The sequence below is a fragment of the Pleurodeles waltl genome, chromosome 5 (genome assembly GCF_031143425.1).
Source record: "Pleurodeles waltl isolate 20211129_DDA chromosome 5, aPleWal1.hap1.20221129, whole genome shotgun sequence".
Classification (NCBI taxonomy): Eukaryota; Metazoa; Chordata; class Amphibia; order Caudata; family Salamandridae; genus Pleurodeles; species Pleurodeles waltl.
The window spans coordinates 734,961,957-734,982,559 of NC_090444.1; the positions used below are offsets into that span (position 1 = coordinate 734,961,957).

General features: G+C 43.6%; 1 protein-coding gene across 4 annotated transcripts in view; it reads left to right on the forward strand.

The window, feature by feature from the left end:
* Positions 1 to 20,603, forward strand: part of BIRC6 (baculoviral IAP repeat containing 6) — a 1,722,273-nt gene that overhangs the window by 1,544,299 nt on the left and 157,371 nt on the right. For all 4 annotated transcript variants that reach the window (XM_069234691.1, XM_069234693.1, XM_069234692.1 and 1 more), the window contains one exon: positions 10,106 to 10,316. In XM_069234691.1, the coding sequence (XP_069090792.1) occupies positions 10,106 to 10,316 (211 nt within the window). The remainder of the gene's footprint in view (positions 1 to 10,105; positions 10,317 to 20,603) is intronic.

Consider the following 20,603-nt stretch of genomic DNA (forward strand, 5'->3'; position numbering starts at 1 on the left):
AAAAGATTAAAGTGATGTTATTGGTATGTATTGTAATAACATTTTTCTTTATGTAAAAAACAAAAACAAAAAAAAACTCATTCACCAAAAACACCAACGTTTAAATGCGATTGTACTTGGGTATAAATGTTAGTTAAAGTGTAACATTTTAAACTAAAAAAAACTGCAAAGAAAAAAAAGTGTTCTTCACTGTTGCAGACTGAACTGTCACTATTGTTTCTTGGTGCCAGTACTATCCCTCTGTTTTCACATGTTTACAGACTTGTCGCTCACCATTCGTACATGATGAGAGAGACTACACAGACTTTTCCTCTCGCTTGTTGGTGTGCTAAAACATACACACTGCATTTTGAATTGAAGCTTTCTAGGTTCGAAGGCTCATTGTCATTTGGTTCCACCTCATCTAGCAGATGATGACTTGCCAGACGGCCTTGAATTAGGAGAACATAGGTCCTAATGGATATTATTTCTAATGCAGATTGTTTACATTTCAGACAATTGAAAATGCTAGCTTACAATCATGAGAACATTTGCTATGCTCTTGTTGGCCAAAGAAGCACCGCACATGTTTCAGGATGTAGCATGGTCACAGACCTCAGATAGTACCACCACTTCAATTGTCTTCACTGTGTCAAGTGGCATCCCTGAAGGGTCCTCCCTGAGGTTTAAAGTTGTCATTCTTTATTTGGTTACAATAGTCCATCAGATAAGAGTTTATTGTTCGACAACTGCTTGATAGCTATTGTTAGGTGGGTGGCAGCTAGCCACCTTAAATTAAACATCAATAAGACTGAAGTTATCATTTTTGTAGGCAGTCGCACAACGTAGTCTGATGCTTGATGGCCATTGTCCATGAGTGATGCATCCATTGTGGTAACCCAGACATGAAGATTAGGCATCATCTCTGACGGTAAACTATACTTCAAGGGGCAACTAGATAACTTTACATCACCAAGTTCTACTTTCCTTCATATTCGTCTTAATATTCTTCATTAGCTACAACTTCCTTACTCGAAATCCATTGTCTGAGCCTTGTATGAACTTATTTGGATTATTGCAACACCATGTACCTTGGCACTTCTCAAATACATGTTTAATCAGCTAGAGTCATTCAGAACTCTATTGCTAGGCTAGTCTTTGACTTTTCTGGCTGAGAACTCACTTCATCTTACCTACTCAACAATTATTGGCTTGCCCTGCATAAGTGTTTTACATTAAAATGCCTTTGTGTATGTCAGAAGGCTCTTTGGGTACTAGAGCTCTCTTTCAGAAATACAATCTGTCTCACTTACTCAATTTGGCTTCTTCCAATTTCCTGGTCCTTCCTTGCATCTGACAAATGTGACTTGGTGGTATAGCTTTCTCAAATCAGACCTCCTATGTCTTGGGTCCATAAGAACTGACTGCACTGGCCTTGCTGTCTAACCTTAACACTTCCTATAAATGAGATACCTCATTGAGATCACTGTTTGCGATTTAAAGTGTCTATTCCATTCAATAAGATTGTGCAACCTTTACTCTCAGTTCCTCCATCCCCTCCACAGATAGAGGAACCCTTAGATAGTTCTTATGTCACTCATGTTTGTATAGGTTCTCATTGTTTTGATGATCAAGGTGTAAATACCAGGTGATTGTGGGTCCAGTGACTTTTTAAAGATGACTCACATGACCTCTTCATGTGTTGGAGCACAACCGGGCAGTTGCAGCTGAGCTGCCTGCTACCCTGTACTTGAAAGAGAGATTCAATGGATGGCGACATCACAACCCTTGCTGAGCAGTCTAGAATGTCCTGTGACTAGAAGGCCTTTTCCCTTAGGTAATTATCAGGCTTCTTCCCTGGACTCGAGGGATAATAATTCAATTCAGAATCCTTCAGCAGGGTATAGTCTGTAAAATCATAGGAGAAAGCCCCTCAGTCTTGTACCAAGCTAAGATGTTCAGACATCACTGTTAGGAGATGAGAGAAGTATTCACAGGCTGCTTCTCTTGAATGTCCAAAAATAGCCGTTGATCTAATTTGATAAGTTGATCCCATACCTCTTTAGGTTTAATTATAGGGCAAATTGTGTTGGCACATCTAGTGCACATGCAACACTGGGATCAAAGTCCCAGGTGGATGCATTTAAACTGGAAATTAAAAATGTGTTTTAAAATTTAGACAAGTGACACCACATGTTTCAACTGCACCTGAATTCTGGAGGTCTGCTGCCGTGAACCAAAGACTCCTCTTATGAATTTTGCAGTTTGCAAAAAACCCTCCCTTACAATCCCCCACGAACAGATGCAACAAAGCAGATATTAGTCACAACAGTGAGCACATCTTATAAAGTTCTATTGTAATCTATTTTATTCTCCTCTCAACTGTTTTAAGAACCATTCAAACTGCAGATAAAAACTCCACTATCATAATTTAAACAAAATGTACTCTTTAAAGAAAGTCTCCAGACATTGAGAAATATTCAGATTAGGTAATGATAAAACCAGTTCATAGCAATTTTTTTTTCTTTGCAAATATACTCAAAATTACTCAACCCGTCGTAATTCCGTAATTTTGTGTCACAAGAGTAATGCAAAATTACCCAAATCACTCTGGGTTAATTAACATTTTGCCCAGGCCTGCTTAAAATGTGGAAAGGAGAACAGAAGGATCAACTCAACTCTGACTATATTTGATATCGTGTGTTGCTAAATAGTGTGCGCTGTAAATACAGCCTCAACTTTCTGGTTTATTTATAGACCTATGCTAACACGTGCTGTTTTGCAAAAAAAGATAATATGTTTCCTTTTTTATGGGTTTTTTTCTTTTTTTTTTTTACAAATCAATCCTTCTTGGTTGCAAAATAAATTGTTTGCTACTTCTTAATTCAGCTATTGTATATGATATTTTATTATCTTAACCATCACTTTAATTTAAATAACTCTTTCAGTCTCCTGTTCTCCTTTAGACCGATGTTCTTAACTCTGTCATCTACTTATCTTGTTCTGAAGTACTTGTAACCACAGCTTCCTCATCTTTTGAATTCGCCATGCTAGATCCAGACTTTTTTCAGCATTTTTTCTTGGATTCCAGTAAGTGGCAGCATCAGACTCTGCACTGGTTTCACACCATCTGCAGAAGTAACGGTATGGAGCCGTGTTTAGATCTCACACCTGCACACTGATGTCAGTTTCTTTCTTTCTGCACCCTTCAACATGGATCTGGAGCTCTGTTCTTTAACTTATTGTTTGTGTCTTACCGCCCCATAAATGTTTTTTTGTCAGGTTTTACAGTGTCTCCCTTGAAGACCACTGGGGCGACTGTATGGAACAGGTGTTGTTTACGGTCTTGAACAACGTGTGCCTAGGGTCCAAGCATGACTTTCGTCCTGCTACAGGTGCTGTCTGATGCACCCATAGGCTATCAGGCAACGCTAAGCAAAAGATTGCCTTGCAGAGTACAACAAGCAAGGCAGGTCACGCTCTAAGCCCACTCCCAGTCCATGGCACAGGGCCACTCCTGCTCCAGGTCCTGGGTCCGTTTCCCTTACCCATCCTCTGGTAAGTCCAACATGAAGTTAAGGTAAGCTTTGACATAGGCATAAAAAGGCCAAATGGATTTCTTCTTCCTCCCATCACTCCTGCTGCAGGGTGAAGTCACACTCCCGATTATGACTTCCCCTATCATCCAACTGATAGTCTTTCTTGAGCAGAGTTTTGACATGCCCCAGCTTTCTTGGGTGGTCATCAACCCTGCAGCAGATAGAAGACCTTCAGAGAGGCCATGCTGCAACTCTTCAAGGTGATCCAGCGTCCCCATGGGGGATCTTTGGCACCCTTACTAAGACTTCTGCATTGACCCCAGAAGTTTCCCATCTGGCACCAGTCCCTACATCCACATCTACACCTGTGCCAAAAGCCACCTCAGTTATGGCTGCTCCAACACCAGCCTTGGCTCCAGAGGCACTGACTCCAGATCCATCCTAGACACCTGTTTCAAAACCGGAGTCCACTTCAGCCCGACCTTCGCAAGTGTCTTCTTTTTAAATAACTAAGTCTTATCCTCTGCTGCTTGGGGCCTTGAGAACATTTCTGAAGAAGAGGAGAATTAAGAGTACAAGCATAATTTAGTCACTGCTCATTTCACTACTGCTGGCATATCTTAAGAGCTGCAAAACTCTAGTTGTTTAGCTACTTTTCTTGAGGCTGAGCATGACTCCTCACTTGGGCACACTACATAGGGCTGTGTTTCATTTGAAATAGTAGTCTGCAGCAGTGCTGGGTCATCCGTTTCTTACTGTGGAAACCAAGATAAATCTGCTGAGATCTTGCAGACTGGTCTGCGATTTGCGGCCCTTTACTGAGGATCTGACAGAAGCTTTGATGGCATCTGGTCTAAGCAGTGATCTTCTCCTCCAGTGAGTTGCCTTTTAGCTAGGCATCAAAGGCCTGCCACTGGCAACCTTGATTTTCAGACATAGCATGTAAGATCTTGGTGGTTCAGGCTTCCACCAGCTAGGTCAACCCTTATGCATTCTCCACTGCCCTAATGGCCAGCAAATCAAAGCACATTCAGGTGTTTGCAAAGGTTTTCTCATTGCCAGTGTTGGGCAATGAGGTCCCTGAAAGCTGTGCTGCTACATGCACGCCCTCTGGGATCTGGCCAGAAACAATTTACCTGCTATTCATAAGAAATCCAGGAATACATTCTCATAATGGATCCATGATTGACAGGACACAGCTACATAAATATTAAGAGCCATTCTGTACATGACATATTGTGCGGGTCGCTCCATTGACACTAGTGTGGCTATCAATAGCAAGTATGTATGCATGCCTCATGGTTTTGTGGGGACATACAGGCATCCCTTATGGATATGCCATTTGGTGGGTTCAGGCTTTTGCTTTTTGGAATAAAAGCAAATGCTGCATAGGGGTACTTTGAAATTTGCTATAATACAGCTTGTTTTTTGGATTTTCTCTCACCAGCCCTCCAATTCCACAACAGTCTCAAACATTCAGAGGATACTGTTGGGGTTTTGCCTATTGCCAAAGGTATCCCATTCATCCTGTTTGTGGTGCTTGGAAGGTTGACACTGGAGAGGCCATGGCCATCAGCAAGGACAAGTTCAAATATTGACTCTTGGCTAGATCCTTTCTGATCTGGATCCGAGGAACTGGATGATGTCTTTGGACTTGTAGGATGCTGATTTTTTATATGCCCTTACTGCAGTCTACTGAGGTGTCCTTCAGTTCATGGAGGAATCAGAACAATTTCAGTTCACCATTCTGCCTCTCACCCACATTGTGATTTAATCCACCCCAAATCCCCTACCCCTAAGTATCGGCAAAGATGATGATGATGATGGTGGTGGTATTTACAGCCCATCTTCACAGGTTGGTAATGCAAGTATTCCCTTACCATACTGATTCTATATAAATCAAGCTCACAGTAGTCAGACCCACACCATCTGCAGAAAACCTTCTCCCTACTGTCCTCCATGAGGTTGTCTAGCAACAAATCAAAATTCCATTGGCAACTGACGCAGAGGATTTACTTCATAGGTGTCATCCAGGACACAAAGGCCCTCATTTTGACTTTGGCGGTCTTTTTTAAAGTGCTGGCGGTCTTCCGCCCACCATTACGAGTACTGCTGGATTTCTGGCACATTTTGGGCGGAATTCCATCAGTAGTGGTGTTGGCAGGCGGAGGCACATGGGTGGTTTCACCACCGGCGCCACCCCACCAGAAGGACTCCACCAGCTGTATTACGAGCTGTAATATACCCTGGCGGTGTCCTGATGGTGGGGTGCTGGAAGCGCCCTGTTTCCTGTCAGACAACCTCCTCACCAGACAAGGTAAGCCGGGTGTCTGACAAGGGTGGGTGGGGGGTGTTGTGTGTGTGTTTGTATGCGTGTGTATATGTGAGTGTATGCATGTGTCTGTATGTTTGCATGTGTGTATGCGAGTATGAGTGCCAAAGTCAATGAGTGCTGAAGTCACTGCTTGTATGAATGGATGTGAGTGAATGCGTGTATGTCAGTGTTGCTGAATGAGTGTATGCGGGGTGCATGTGGGTATCTGTGTGTGCATGTATGCGTGAACAGGAGCACTGTACCTGGAGGGGCAGTGGGAGAAGGGGAACGCTGTACCTGGTGGGGGTGGGTGGGAGGGGAGCACTGTACCTGGTTGGGGGGTGAGGGGGAAGGCCATTGTGCTTGCTGAGGGGGTGGGGGGAGTCATCTGCCGGTGACAGGGAAGAAATTCACCAGTACCCTTTCCGCCAGGGTTTTCATGGTGGTGCTACTGCCACAGAAGCCCTGGTGGAAAGCCGGCTCAAAATACCGCCAGCCGTCTTTATTGGGCCGCTAGGTTGGAGATGTGGCCAACCCGCCATACTCATAATGTGGCGGTCTTCAAAGCCAGCCTGTTGGCGGTGAAACTGCTACCATGGCCCTGGAGGTTAGAAGACCGCCAAGGTCATAATGAGGGCCAAAGACTTTCAGGGGTTTTGATCTTTGCAGCGAGCACAGGGCCTTCAGATTATGGTCCGGTTGTTCCAGTGGGCTCAGCACTGGGGTTGCTTCTCAGACAACATTTGTATCTATGAAGAGGCAGCTCGAGCCCTTTAGTGGTGTCAGAGAGATGCAAACCTGACCTGTGGAAGATCATTCTCCCTACACAACCTAGAGTTTACAGTAATGATGGATGCATTATTTATTGTGTGGGGCAGTCACCTTGAGGAGGTAGAAGTCGGGGACATTTGGTCTCGGGTGGAGCGAAGGCACTGTATCAGACTTCTGTAACAGTGTTCCTTTGAGTTGGTCTGAGTGCCTTTTTCCCCATTGATCAAGTGGTACAGTTGTGTGATACAGCATCAAACTGTGTGGTGTGGGTTTGCTGGCACTAAGCCAGAGGGCGCTGAGATTCTGGTGGGGGTTCACCCTCCAAGGGATCTCAGATAGCCAATCATTTGGTGGGTTTGATAAGTGTCAGGACAGACAAGCTGAGCCAAGGTCATCTGGTGGCCCTAGAATGGCATCTGCACCTAAAAGTAGTTGAAGGCATTTTTGCCCAGGGTTCTTGCCTAGGATAGATCATTTTGCCACCTCTGAGAATACACTGTGTCATAGCTCAGATTTCTGAAGAGTCAGGAAGGAGCAAACTCTGATCATCCCCATACTTCCAGGTTAGAGCAGGGGAGTGTGGTACTCCCACTTATTGAACCAGGAAATTGTCCTTTGTTTCGTGCCTTTGGAAGGACCTTCTTTTTTAGCAAGAGGGCAGAGCTCTGCACCCAAACCCTCACAAGCTTACTCCTCAATGTGCGGGACTAAGGTACCTTCTAAAGTGTTGGTTGTTATCCTAGTGGCTTTGGTGCTAATCAACCAGGTTGGCTTTTCTGATCTTTGTTCAAAGTTTGTGGCTTTTGCAAGAACAGTCAGCATGATCCTCTTCAGGCAAAGCTGTCTGATGTTGTGATGTTTGTTTTGTCACTGGCCCAGAAAAGCTTTGTTGCAGGCACCATTAAAGGTTCTTTGACATCCCTTCAGCCTGTCTGTTTGCATGGCCAGCCATCTTGCATGCTTCATCATTCCACAGTTGGAACTTAAGGTGGGCCACATTATTCATGTGCATTTCTTTTGAGCTTCTGCCCATCAGTTCTCTGAGGCTGCTAAACATTAAGACTATTTTCTTTATTGGGAGAACTTCTGTGTGTCATGCCATTGACCTTCAGGTGCTATCTGTACAGCCCCATATGCCACCTTTTCCCCAGAATATTTAGTCCTTCAAATGTGGGCTGCTTTCCTATTGAAAAATGATTGCCCTTCTTTGTGGGACAGTCCATCACGCTTCAGGCTTTTTTCTCCCTGCTACATCCCTTTAAGAGCAAAGAAAGATTTAATCGGTTGTATTCAAAGAGATCTTTACATAGATCGGTCTAAGGAGTACCAGTTGGATTACCAGCTTTTTTTGGTTTTACCATTATTGAAAAAGGAAGGACAAATCAGAAATAAACCGTGCTGATGGATTGTCCTGAGCATAAAAATGTATCTAATAGAGACTTCTACAGTGTACTGCTCTGCCAAAAACTCCGGATTCAAAGCTGACGCCAGGAAATTCTAAGGTAAGGAATCTGCAGCTAGATAGTCTCTACCAGATAATGCGTTACCGAAGGTAAGTAACTTGTTTGTTATGTCCTGACCAAGGAGCCTCGTGAGAGCCTTGGGGCTCATTTCACCAGACCTAAGGCATCCTTTTTGGCATTGGCGAAAGAATGTCTATTGATGAATATCAGGCCACACTGCTACATCTGCAACAGTTCACATATTTGACCAGGCAGTACTGTCTCAATGCTGAAGTCCTCAGAGAAGAGAATTTCTCCCCCTCAGTCCTGCAAGACTTTCTGATGGAAATCCACTCCTCAGATGATCCTTCTTTTTGGAGGTACTACTTTGATATTTCTAAATGTGAGGCATCTGCGTTTGGAAGTATGGATAAGAAGAACAAATTAGTTATATTTGTTAACACTCTTTCTGTTGGATACTGTATGTAACTGCAGATTTTTTATTGTCCTCTTTCCCTCCGAGTCTCGATTGATTCTCATTGGTGGCGTGGAAGAGTTTCAAAAGAAAACCCAGGTGTGGTGACTATATTTCGCTCTGTTCCATCACTGCCAAAGGTGGAGTGAATCCACTGTAGAGTCTGATGGTGTTAAATACCGATGCACAGGAACAATGGCTTAAAAAGTTCTAAATCTAGTCTGGTGCCTGGGGCAAATGAAGTGGTAAGGAATTTGCTGTTTCTATATAGAGTATCCACCAGGAAGGGTGTTACTAAGGGTAAGTAACTTTTTTATTGTTAGTATAGAATATTTCTCAGCTTGTTTTCTATTAGCATAAGCTTTTGTGGTGCACTAAGCAATGCACAAGATTGCACATCTAATTCATTCCTAGACTTGAATGGAGTTAAAGATAACCATTGGTAACCTTACAGTTCCAAGAAACATTTTCTACTTAAGTGCAGCAGTGCTCGAAGTTACAATTGCTGATTAATCAGTTTTTTTGTCCTGCGTCTCTCCCTTTGAGGGGTCTATCAGCCAATGTTAACGGATTATGAAGGGCCATCAGTAGGAAGAAAATGTAACAATATTGTTGCAACCTTTCTGCATTTACTTTATAACATCTGAATCTGTTAACTTGCGCGGCCAGCCAAAATTGCTAAATTATCAACCGCTTGCTCTAAATTCAGCCATTTTCACTTGCTGCATCCATGAAATGAATGTAACTATAAGATTGAAATGAAAAAAACTATAAGAACATTGGCTTCTATTGTAATATACAACATGTTCAAGATCCTCTTGCAGAAAGCTGCATGTGTTGCTTATGAAATTTGACAATGTTAGGAAACCTTGAACTAGCTTAAACAACACCAGAATGTAAGGTGTAGATAGCGCAAAAATACTAAAACATATTTGATTTCTGTTCTGAAACGTTCCGTCTTGTAGTAGGAAATGTGGTATTTTTGTAAAGTGTTTCCAATTGGAATGAAACACACACCCAGTAGTTGAATGCGGCTCGCACGAGTATTGTTGGATGACCATCCACTATTTGCAGCACACCAGATAAATGCATGCCACTCAGTGAGAAGAAGATTATAGTGAAAAAGCTATGAGATTGTGATCACACTACCATATTTGTTGAAGCTTCCTCTGTATCTCCGACAAGATGGTCATGCAGATTGGAGCTTCAAGCGAATCATGGATTAAGTGCATTTTCTTTTAGTTCATTGCAGACAATATTCTCTTCTAATTCCAAAACCTATATGCATTTTGTTAAAGCTTAACTCATATTTATCTTGCAAATTTCATTTCAAATATATAATTTCAAGGGAGCAGACACAATTTTGATTTGTGGATAGGTTTGAAATTACAGCTAACATGGTATTTCAAACTCGTCCTTGTTGGTGTGAGCACTGGATCATGTTCCCATAATGTTCATTTTAATTGCATTCTTTTAATATCAGTTGAGAAAATGAGCTTGGTTTACTTAATGTGCCAGTGATTGTGTTTTCCTTGGATGCTAACGATTTTGATGCATTTCTGATGATTGAAACTATTTTTTCTAGTTTTGGACATGGCCAGGCATGTGCCCCTATACCGAGCACTTCTAGAACTTCTTCGTGCCATTGCCTCTTGCCCATCTTTGGTGCCCTTGTTGCTGCCACTGTCAAATGAAAATGATGAGGAAGATGAGGAGCAGTCAGAGTCACAGGCATCTGTTGGCACTTTATTGGCAAAAATGAAAACTTGTGTTGACACATACACAAACAGACTGAGGTAGGTTCTCTGGTTCTTTCAGTGTGTTTTCTTAAGTATTTTATATGTGTTCATCTAAAGTAGTCTTATCTTTGATTTAAAAATCTTGATATATTTTGTTCTGTTCATTTCTTTGTGTTAGTCCAAAAAGTAAATTAGCAACATTGTTTTCCATTTCATTTTTTCAAATAATCTGAAATGAACAGTGTTTAAATAACGTTTGATTAGTTAGTCTTCTATGATATCTTTGTCTGAAATATTAATTGATTTTGCAATTTTAGCATGACATTCCTGGTTAATAGAGCATAATAGGGGTCTAGCTGAGACTATTAAGGAAGGTGTGGTTTTACACAAGATGGCAATGGGCATATAAGCCTGGAGCTTCATGCCTGCCAAAGGAAAAGAAATCGCTGCCATGCCTCACTCCGCCACTCCCCCACTCTCCAAACCTGACCAAATGAGTGACAAAGAGGGCGAGCACCAGTGAAGACGGGGGCTATGGAAAGCATAGAGAGAAGGCATATCGCAGCCTGCTGTGACCATGCTCTCACATCATGATGGGTGTGAACGGGCACAAGGGCAGACCTGGCCCAGAAGGAAACGCCCCGCTGAGGGCGGTCGACAGGACAGCCCATCCCAAGGGTTTTACAGAAAAGGCTTCTGCCCTGTAGAATGTGGGAGGTGTGGCCAAGCAGCCTCCAGTGGGAACAAATAATGTGGTGGGACCCAGTTATGACACAGACACCCAGCCTCCGCATGGACTTTAACAAATAGGAGGGGTTTGAGGACAGGATTGAGATATTTGCCTGGCCATGATACAGCCTAGACCCAGAGGCAAGACCAGCCCCCCTTGGAAAGATGCTGGGATGTAGAAGCTGAAGATGTGGCTGCTTGGGCAGCTAGAGGAATCATGTAGGGGAGTAAATGCAAGGGGGGATAGGTGGTGTAAGCCTAATCCTCTCTACCCACTTATCCCTCTTCTGCCCCGGGTCTCCCCAAGAAGGCCGCAAATGACTGAAGCATGGAGGGACATGGAAAGAACACTCACATTGGTCCTAATGTACACCCATGCCTGCAGAAGTGATCTAATGGTTGAAACAGAGAAGGAGACCAAACAGAACAGAGCTAGCCACCGATGTAAGAGCTGAGGCCCTGTGGTGAGAGTGGGCAGGTGGTGTGCAGCCTGTCAAAGCCATAGAGTGAGTCTCGCTCTAGGTGTATAAGCTGGGAAAGAAAGACAGACCCACTGAGCTTGGGAACTAACAGAGAATGATGCGATGCAAGCAAAAGAGACATGCTGCAAGAGTCTGCGCTAATCTAACTCTCAAACCGAAGTTCACAGAGATGGTGAACATCAACAAAGACTTGTCACCAAGGGCTTTATGATACAGTTTGTTCTAGACATTAAGGTATAATTTATCTCCTTATGCAAGGACCTGAAATATAGCTAAAAGAAATTTGGAAAGTTGTGGATTGGTGGAAGTGCCCATGCCATAGATCAAATATAGTGCCCGGATCCTGGCACTGTCTGAACAAGTTATTCGTTTGCAAGACAAATAGTACTTGGAAAACTGTTCCAAAAGGAACAGTATTTAACTGAGGGGGATGTCAGTGGGTCCAGAGGGAAACAGTGTTATAGAATATGTACAAAGCCTATTAGCCCACTTCTCAGTAGGTCAGAGGACACACCCATCCACGTAGACAGAGCTCACAGAACAGGCACAAGACAAGCAAGGGGTTGGGATCTGCGGATAACATGGCACAATTTACCATGTTTGTGGACAGTGTAAGTAATATGAAATAAATGAGGAAAGGTGGTGGTATCTCTTCTAACAGTGGATACATGCAGTTATTACCTGACCTCCTCTTGATCATATTACAGAAGAGAAAGGTCTTTAGACTGGTTATGGCTATTTTTAAAATTAAGGTAATCCACTACCACAGGACCACATAGTTTGCATCAGATTTAACTGGAAAGCATGACTAAATCGCTCATGGAAGCCTGGCTGTTTCCCCAGACCCTGGCGCTGCAGTGTACACCCAACATGTAGAATCATCAGTGCTCAGGGTGCCAAAATGGTGGAAAGTGGAAATACTTTATTGAAGCAAAGCCCTGGAAAAGGAGGAAATGCAGGGCAACCATTGAACATTTACAGAAGATAGAATCACCATACCTAAGGAAAATGTGGCAGCAAGCACAGTCTAACTGACACTTCTGTTAGTAGCTGATAGTGCTGCAGTGGGCCATTGGGTGGGAACTAGAAGGAGGTTCAAATAGTTACATTGGTTCTTCCCCCCTTCCTCCCCTTATTTACGCTGGCCTTGGACCTGCTGGTACTGTGTATTCCAGTCAACAAGGTCATTGGACTGGATTTAGACAGATTCTAAATAGCAATGTTCGCAGACAAACTCTTGCTGCGAGTAATAGACCTAAAGACCTCATTGGCGCGTATCCTTGAAGAACTAGAACTCTATGGCAGAGTCTCTGGATCCAAAATTAATATGAACAGATCTGAGGGCCTTACCCTTAAATCGAACAAGAAGATGCTTTGTACTCTGGAGGAGACAACTCATTCTGGTTGTCAAATTAAACTACCAACTAATTAGGGATAGAATTGGTGGGTATACTTTAGCAAACTAAAGAGATCATCCTAACAAAGCTAAATCTGTGAAAGCACATCCAGCAAACTGGAAACATGAATCCCTATCCTGGCTGGTGCACAAAGCTGCTCTTAAAATAGGTATCCTCCCTAAGGTGCTTTGATTTCCCCTGCTGAATTTATATGGATGCAGAAGAGGACCAAATGGGAAAAGACAATGTGTGCTGTTCCTTAGAGAATGAGGTTTGGGAGTATAAGGTAGCATTTAAGTGCTTTGTCACTCTGGGGAAGAACACTTTTTTTACCTGGATATGTGAAATGATCCTTTGAAACATGGAATTTTGACATGAGTCGAACAACCAGAGTCATGTTCAATATGGGGTGATTACAACTATTGAACAAATAAAGGAAGACTTTGATTTGACAGAAGAAGAAGAGTTTAGATCCCTCCAGTTCTGGCACTGAGTGCTACAGTAGGAAGTCAGAGCAGGGATTGTTAGGTCGCTTACCTCATCCATAAAGACTTACTGAACTATGATGGAGAGGGTCACGTAATCTCCCATAGCTATAAGATGCTTAACATTACCAAAACAGAGAAAGCATTCCCCTACAAAAGTGCATGGAAGAAATATTGGGATAAAATGAGTTAAGAAGCAATAGGGAAACAAACTGATAAGAGCATTTAACTCAGTGAATAATCCAGGCAGTTGTCATTATTCAAAATATTGTACAGCTGACTATAGACTATTGGCAAGACTAGGCCTTTGAGACATCAGGGTGAGGGGGTGGTGGGGTTGATGTCATAGAGGGGATGCAGGAACAATCATGCACATACTATGAATATGCCCCAAGCTTGCGGAATTCTGGAAGTGCGCCTTGGGAGGAATTGAGGACACTACGGGCTGGTGCAATACTTTTAATATTGGGGCGCTGTAAGAATTTGGATTGTTGGTTCACTGGGGTGTGAGCCTGTGTCCAGCAGCAGCCACATTCCTTGTCAGGGTGAGGCAGAAGCAACCCCTAAATTAACCTGTGATCTGACAGTTGGTCACTCCTGGGAAGGGGCGGCCATCTGGGAGAGGTGAAGATCAGAGGACTCTGGTCTCCGGCAGAATTCAGACTCCACATCAATCTGCTGGAGTTGGGGTCGATCCGACGAGCTTTGAAGGCCTTCCTACCTTCCATCAAAGGGAGGCCAGGACAACACCACTGCAATTTTGTACTGCAACAAACATGGCGGGTACCCTTGTGGGCCCTATGTCAAGAGGCATCTCTGGACGTGGCTGGAACATCAGGCTTTTCCTTGGTGGTTTATCACCTGTTGGGTTCTCTAAATGCCCGGGCAGACGAACTCAGCCGCAGTTGGTTAGTAGATCAAGAATGTTATCTCCATATGGAGGTGGCGCATGGTCTTTTTGAACAGTGGGGAGAGCAATTGGTTTGATTTGTTCTCCTCTGTCAAGAATGCTGAATGTCAGCAGTTTTGGGCACTGGAGTTTTCAAGGTGGCTTTCGCTCTGTGAGACTTTTAGTCTAGAGTGGAGCTCAGACCTCCTTTACGCCCAGATCCCTCCTGCCCAGAGTTCTAAATAAGATCAAGAACGGCTGGGTCCAAGTTATCTTTGTGGCACCGGATTAGAAACAGAGTGTCTGGTATCCCAAGCTACTGAGCGTGACAATTGATCCTCCGATCAGGCTGCCCCTTTGGGAGGATCTTTTGTTACAGCAGCAAGAAGGGTTCTCCTCCTGAACCTTTCCAGTCTCCTCCAGATTGCATAGAGATTGAACAGCTGCAGTTGACAGCCTTTGACCTTCCTCCCGAAGTCTGTAATGTCATCTCGGAAGCCAGGCGTTCCTCCAAAACAACAGTATACGCCTGCCATTGAAAACAGTTTGTGGCTTGGAGTTCTGAGCCCTCTATACCCCCCTTTCTCAGGTCTTTCTGTTAATTCTCTCTCTTGCCCAGCAGGGCTGTGCTCTGGACACACTCAAAGGTTATCTTTCTGCTATTTATTCATTCCTCAAGTTACCTGATCAACCCTCAAATCTCCTATTGTACATAGTTTCTTGAAAGGTTTAGTTCATCTTTTTTCCCTTTCTCACTTTATCATACCTCAGTGGGACTTGAATCTGCTTCCCACATTCTTGATGTATTCACCCTTTGAGCCGCTTCACAATTGTCTCTTGTGGTTGCTCACCATCTAAATGGCTTTCCTCAAGGTTATAACATCTGTCGACGGGTTAGTGAGCTACAGACCTCATCATGTAAGCGGCACTATTTATCTATTCGTCCTGACAAAGTGGTGCTACGCACGTGGACTTCCTTTCTTTCAAAGGTTGTCATGCCTTTTCATGTAGATCAATCCATTACCATGCCTACTTTATACACTCCACCTCTTCTTTCCAGGGATGAGGATTGTCGCCATTGTCTGGACCGGAAACAAGCATTGTCATTGTACCTTGACTGCACACATTAATTCCGGGTGGGCGATCAACACTTCGTAGGGTATGTCAGAGCTAAAAAGGGTTGTTCTGGGCAGAAACTAGAAATTTCCAGATGGGTTGTACTCTGTATTAAAATCTGCTATGCATTTTCCAAGAAGCAACCCAGAGGGCTTTCACGCTCATTCTATCAGAGCCAAAACTGCGACCACTGCATTAGCACACTGAGTTCTAGTCCTGCATATCTGTCAGGCAGCAACATGGGCCTCCCTGCACGTTTGCCCACAGTCCTGTCTGTTATTATGATGAGCATTTTGCCTGTTCGGTCCTGCAGGACTTAATCATCTGAAATTGGTCTGCAGACTCACCTCTAGGGATGGTATTGCTTGAGCATCTATTCTAAGGTAAGGAATCTGCTACAAGGTGTCTCTATCAGATGAACAAGATACCTACCTTCGGTAACGCCTTATCTGGTAGAGACTATATCTAGCTGCAGTGTCGTTACCGGCCCACCAATCCTCCCCACTCTGCTAACTGATTTTAGGAACAGGGCTTTTAACCTTTCAGGGCCTTAGTTTTCCACACCAGTGGTCAGTGTTCTTCATGGGTCTGTGCTTCTGGCGTGGAAAGTCATGAAAAGAAACTGATGTCAGCGCACCTGGGTGTGGCGCCTATATAGGTGCCACAGAAGTCACTTTTAACACGGACAATGCATACGGAGCCGATCGATGCCACCTACCGATGTGCAAGGATAATTCTTTAAAAAAAAATCCTTCCTATCCAGTCTGGTGCCTGGGATAATTCTAAGGTAAGGAATCTGCAGCTAGATATAGTCTCTACCAGATAAGGCGTTACTGAAGGCAAGTAACTTGTTCACTTCACTTAATCACTAACAAACATCGGCACATTCAACAGATTTGATGTCTAGAACATTTTTCACCAGAAGTTTGGCTAGTTGGAATGCTATCACATCGGGAGCCAGTCGGAGGACCCGCAAGGTCCTCGGAGACAGTTACTTCAGTAGGTTTAGCAGTCCTCAGTCAGTTTTTTAAAAATCGTTTTCATTTGCAGTGCTTTCCCATGGAAGTGGTCCTGATTCAAGGGAATAAAGATATTGAAGATGCTCAAAGAATGCTGTGGATGCAACGCAGTTGACGTGCATCTTCTTGCAGGTACTCCTCGGTCCACGAAGTTGGTGTGGGGATTTTGGTTGCAGGGTCAACATCTTAGGAGTTACCACTGGACTGCGAGGCCCCCAGTGTCAGTGCGACAGACCAAACCTTCCTGGGGTCAATAGTTCGTCCTCTGAGGTTTTCCTCAGCTCTCCAACAGCACTCCCGGACTCAGCAAACTCTGGTGCAGCTCTCGTCGTGGGCCCTGGTCCAGCACTGCAGCGGTATTAGAAGCTTGAAGACTTTGGTCTACCAACTTGTCCCAGCAGGCTTCTCAGCTGTTGTGTTTCTATGCTTGGAACAGGAGGCCAGCTCACTGACCATTGGAGTCTATTGGCTGGGCTCTGGAGACAGCTTCTCCCTGAGTAGGACACAGCAGACACAATCCCTCTCCTTTTCTAGACAGCTGGTTCAGCAGGTGCAGTCCACACCGGTGCAGCCTCTCTCTGGTTCTGTGGTGCTACATGGCAGTTCTTCTGTTCTTCTTCCAGTCCAATCGAGAGCAGAGTTTGGAGTGCCAGTGGTGCTGTACTTACATTCAGAAAATGCCCTCCGGGCAGGATGCGGTCAGTAGCCAATGGACTACCAGGTTCCCTCCCACCCAATGACTACTTCTCGCAAAGTGTGGATCTAGTCGTCCCAGGATGCGCCATTCTGCCCTCTTTCAATACGACAGGACTTTTCTGCTGGCATGTGAAGCTCCCTAGCCCAACCTAGAGGTGTGACTTCCAAGGGGGCTACACGCCCCTTTAAAACGGGTTTGCCAACTGGTTTCCCCTCACCTGTCCCAAGTGCTGGCCTGTTCACCTGAACAATTAAGCAGCCCCTCTCCCAAGTGTTACCCATTTGTCCTTCAATGGCATCTTTGAAGCTCATCTTTTGAGTCAAGCTGCTTATGGCTTCATGCAGTAGGGAGGTGACACCTCCTTCGAGAATGGGTCCCTATTGTATGCTTTCCTTGGTGTCATTAGCATGTCTCCCCAGGAGGGCAAAAAGCTCTCTCGACCTGAGAATCAGATTAGGCTTCATGTAAAGAGTTGTTACCTGTGATGACCCACCTTGGTCACATCGTTCCGAAGTTAGCACAGCTGAGTAACTCTGTACTCACCTATTGGCCGACCAAGCTTTTCCATAGTAAAAACAACAGTTCACAGATTTTACTACCAGAACGTTTAAAATACATGTTCTGCCCATGAGATATGTTGTAACATTCTTTGGAACTCACTAGGCCAGCCAGAGTGCCAGGGAAAGTCAGCAGTTAAACTGCTCTAAATTGTTCTTCCAGCCTGCAAATGGCTGGCAGGGAGTCTTGTTTTACTCATGTTCACCTTCCCCCAAACAAGTATGCCGTTTAATCATCATATTTTCAATTACCCTTTGCAAAATTATATTTTGTAAGGAGATCTTTATCAACAGTAGTAGAAGCTGAATAGCTCATTTTCTGTTTACCATTAGGAACTCATTTGTTTCCAAACTGAAAAACGTGACATTCTGATGTTTGTCAATATTTTGAATATTTGCACTTTGAATGGAAGTACAGATGTTGAACTGTTTATTAGCCTGGTAATTATGACGACTAATACTATTTTGATAGGTGAAAATAAATCGGTTTGTGGTCAACTGGCCAGAACACCTGAATCAACCACATTTTAAAAGAAATCTTGTTTTCAACGTAAACACAAATTGGTGAACCAGAGCAATTCAGTACCCTCAAATGTAAGAGTGAGGTATGAATAGGCAGAGTTTAAATTAGCTATTATTTGTGCTAAAGGTAAATATTACCCATTTGTAGTATTGAAGCACTCTTCTTTCATTTATTAAACGACCACATTAATCTATTTAACGCGGATTGGAGGAAAGCTTAGAAGACCCTCTGCATCTGTGTCATTGATAAGAGATCCTTCAGGGACTGATTTGCTGCACCATATGACCTGGATTTCCCTGCTACTGGTTAATTTACTTAATCCATGTCCCATCAGTATATACTTAGGGGTCAAGGTGATCAAATTTGAGTAGAGTTCTAAGATGCTTTGAAGTTCTGCTAAACATTCCTTCCACAGGCTCCCAATGCTACCTCATTACAGGTCTTCCAGAGTCAGTATGCAGACATATCTGTATAAATTATGTGTTGACTGTCTACTTACTGAAAAACAACCTCAGGAAGTGTCCTCAAAGCTTTTAGATGCATTACATCTTTCAAGGTCTAAGTGCACTCACAGCCTCAAATAAAGACTACATGATGGAGAAGCATTTGTGTATTGTTTGAAGTCACCCCATGTGAGAAGTTTTACAGTTCTATTGATAACTACCTAAATCCTGATTTAAAGGGAAGATGTGGACTGTATCATCCTTTATTATGTGAAGGTTGGAGCTTGAGAGAATGCCATTGTGACACTCCTACGCCTCTCCGTCAGCCACTCAGGGTGGACTTTCTCTACCAGTCCAAGAGGCAGTTCTACACCTCAACTTGGAGAGCTGCCACCTTCATGCCTGTAGATTGAGTGAGTACATTTTAGTTCTTTCCATCGGCCAGAAGACATGGTAGGTATTACTGTGTCTGCTCACTGTAGTTCTGCCAAGGTGTTGTGTTTTGGAACGTGGAATTAGTTTAGCACCTGGTATACTGCCAACAACGTGGACCCCTTGATGGCCCGTTATTTGGACATTCTCAAGTGTGCATACTTGCAGCATGGCTGTGGTCTTTGAAGTGTCATAGGATATATAGCAGTCTTGTCAGTTTTCTGAACCAACCATCCTTGTTTAATTTGCCCATGGTTGTAAGATTTCTGAAGAACCTGACAATTTTATTCCTCCCACTCCCTTTTTTTTTTTTTTTTTAAGTGCTTCATTCGAACTGCAGTATTTTGGCATTTTTGATGGGGTCTTCACTTGAGCTGTTTCATAGTTTTCAATTGAGGCATTTAACATTTGAAATGTTTTTCCTAGTTGCCATTACACCAGCAAGGTACAAATGCTCTGCTTGCACCCTCCTTTTATTTGTTTTCTCTCTAACAAATTGGTTCTTTGAACCAGAGCTGCTTCTCTTCTCAAAGTAGTGACCCCTTTCTGTCTGGGTCAATTCATTATAATTCCTGCCATTTACCCCCTCCACATTCCACATCAAGAAGCAGGAGAGATTGCACAGCCTGGATCCAAAAGGACCAGTTAGTTTTTATATTGATTGAACCAAGGATTTCAAGGTCGATAACCAGCTCTTTGTAGGGTATATACATGACAGGCAGGGAAAAGCTGTTCCAAAGACAACCTTATCAAAGTGGATTGCCCAGTGCATTAAAATATGTTTCACTGTAGCACGTGAAGAACCACCAGAGAGCTTTAGGGCCCATTCCACAAAGGCAAAGTGTTACACTTCAGCATTAGCGAGGGGTGTTCCTGTGGCTAAAATCTGCAGGGCTGCAACATGGGCATTCTGTTCTAGTGTAATGCTCTGCAAAAGTATGAAGTACACAAGTGAGCCATTTTGCCTGCTCTGTCCTCCAGGACTTTCTTTTATGACAGTTGGTTCAAGACCCATCGCCAAATTGTATACTGCTAGATAATTCTAAAAATGAGGAATCTGCAGGTAGACGTCCATTTGAAGAAAAAGTTACTTTTGGTAATGATTGTTCTGGTGGATACTCTGTCTACCTTCAGATGCCTCACTTAGGACAGCACTCTCCGCATCATCGTGAAGGATGAACATGACCATGTTAATACTGGTCCAAAGCACTTTGTTGCACTGCAGCTCAACAATATTGATGTCTTTCTCATCTTTCCAACTTATTGGTGCAGAAAGAATAGATGGCAGGGTCCCCGTATGGACTCGGTATGGTTTACGTCTGGCATCACTTTGAGCGTCTACTCAAAACCAGCGTCTCCTGCCTGTGTAGGAGAAATGTTGGAAATATTTTCTGTCCACTTTGGCTTCCGGGATATTAAGAAAGTGAGGAATCTGCAGTGTCTGAAGAATCCGCCAGAGAGATTGTTACCAAAGATAAGTAACCTTCTATTGGTGGATGCTGTGCCTTCTTGCAGATTCCTGACTGATCCTGCTCACCTCCTTATTCTGGGAAGTGATCTTAAAACTATTGATAA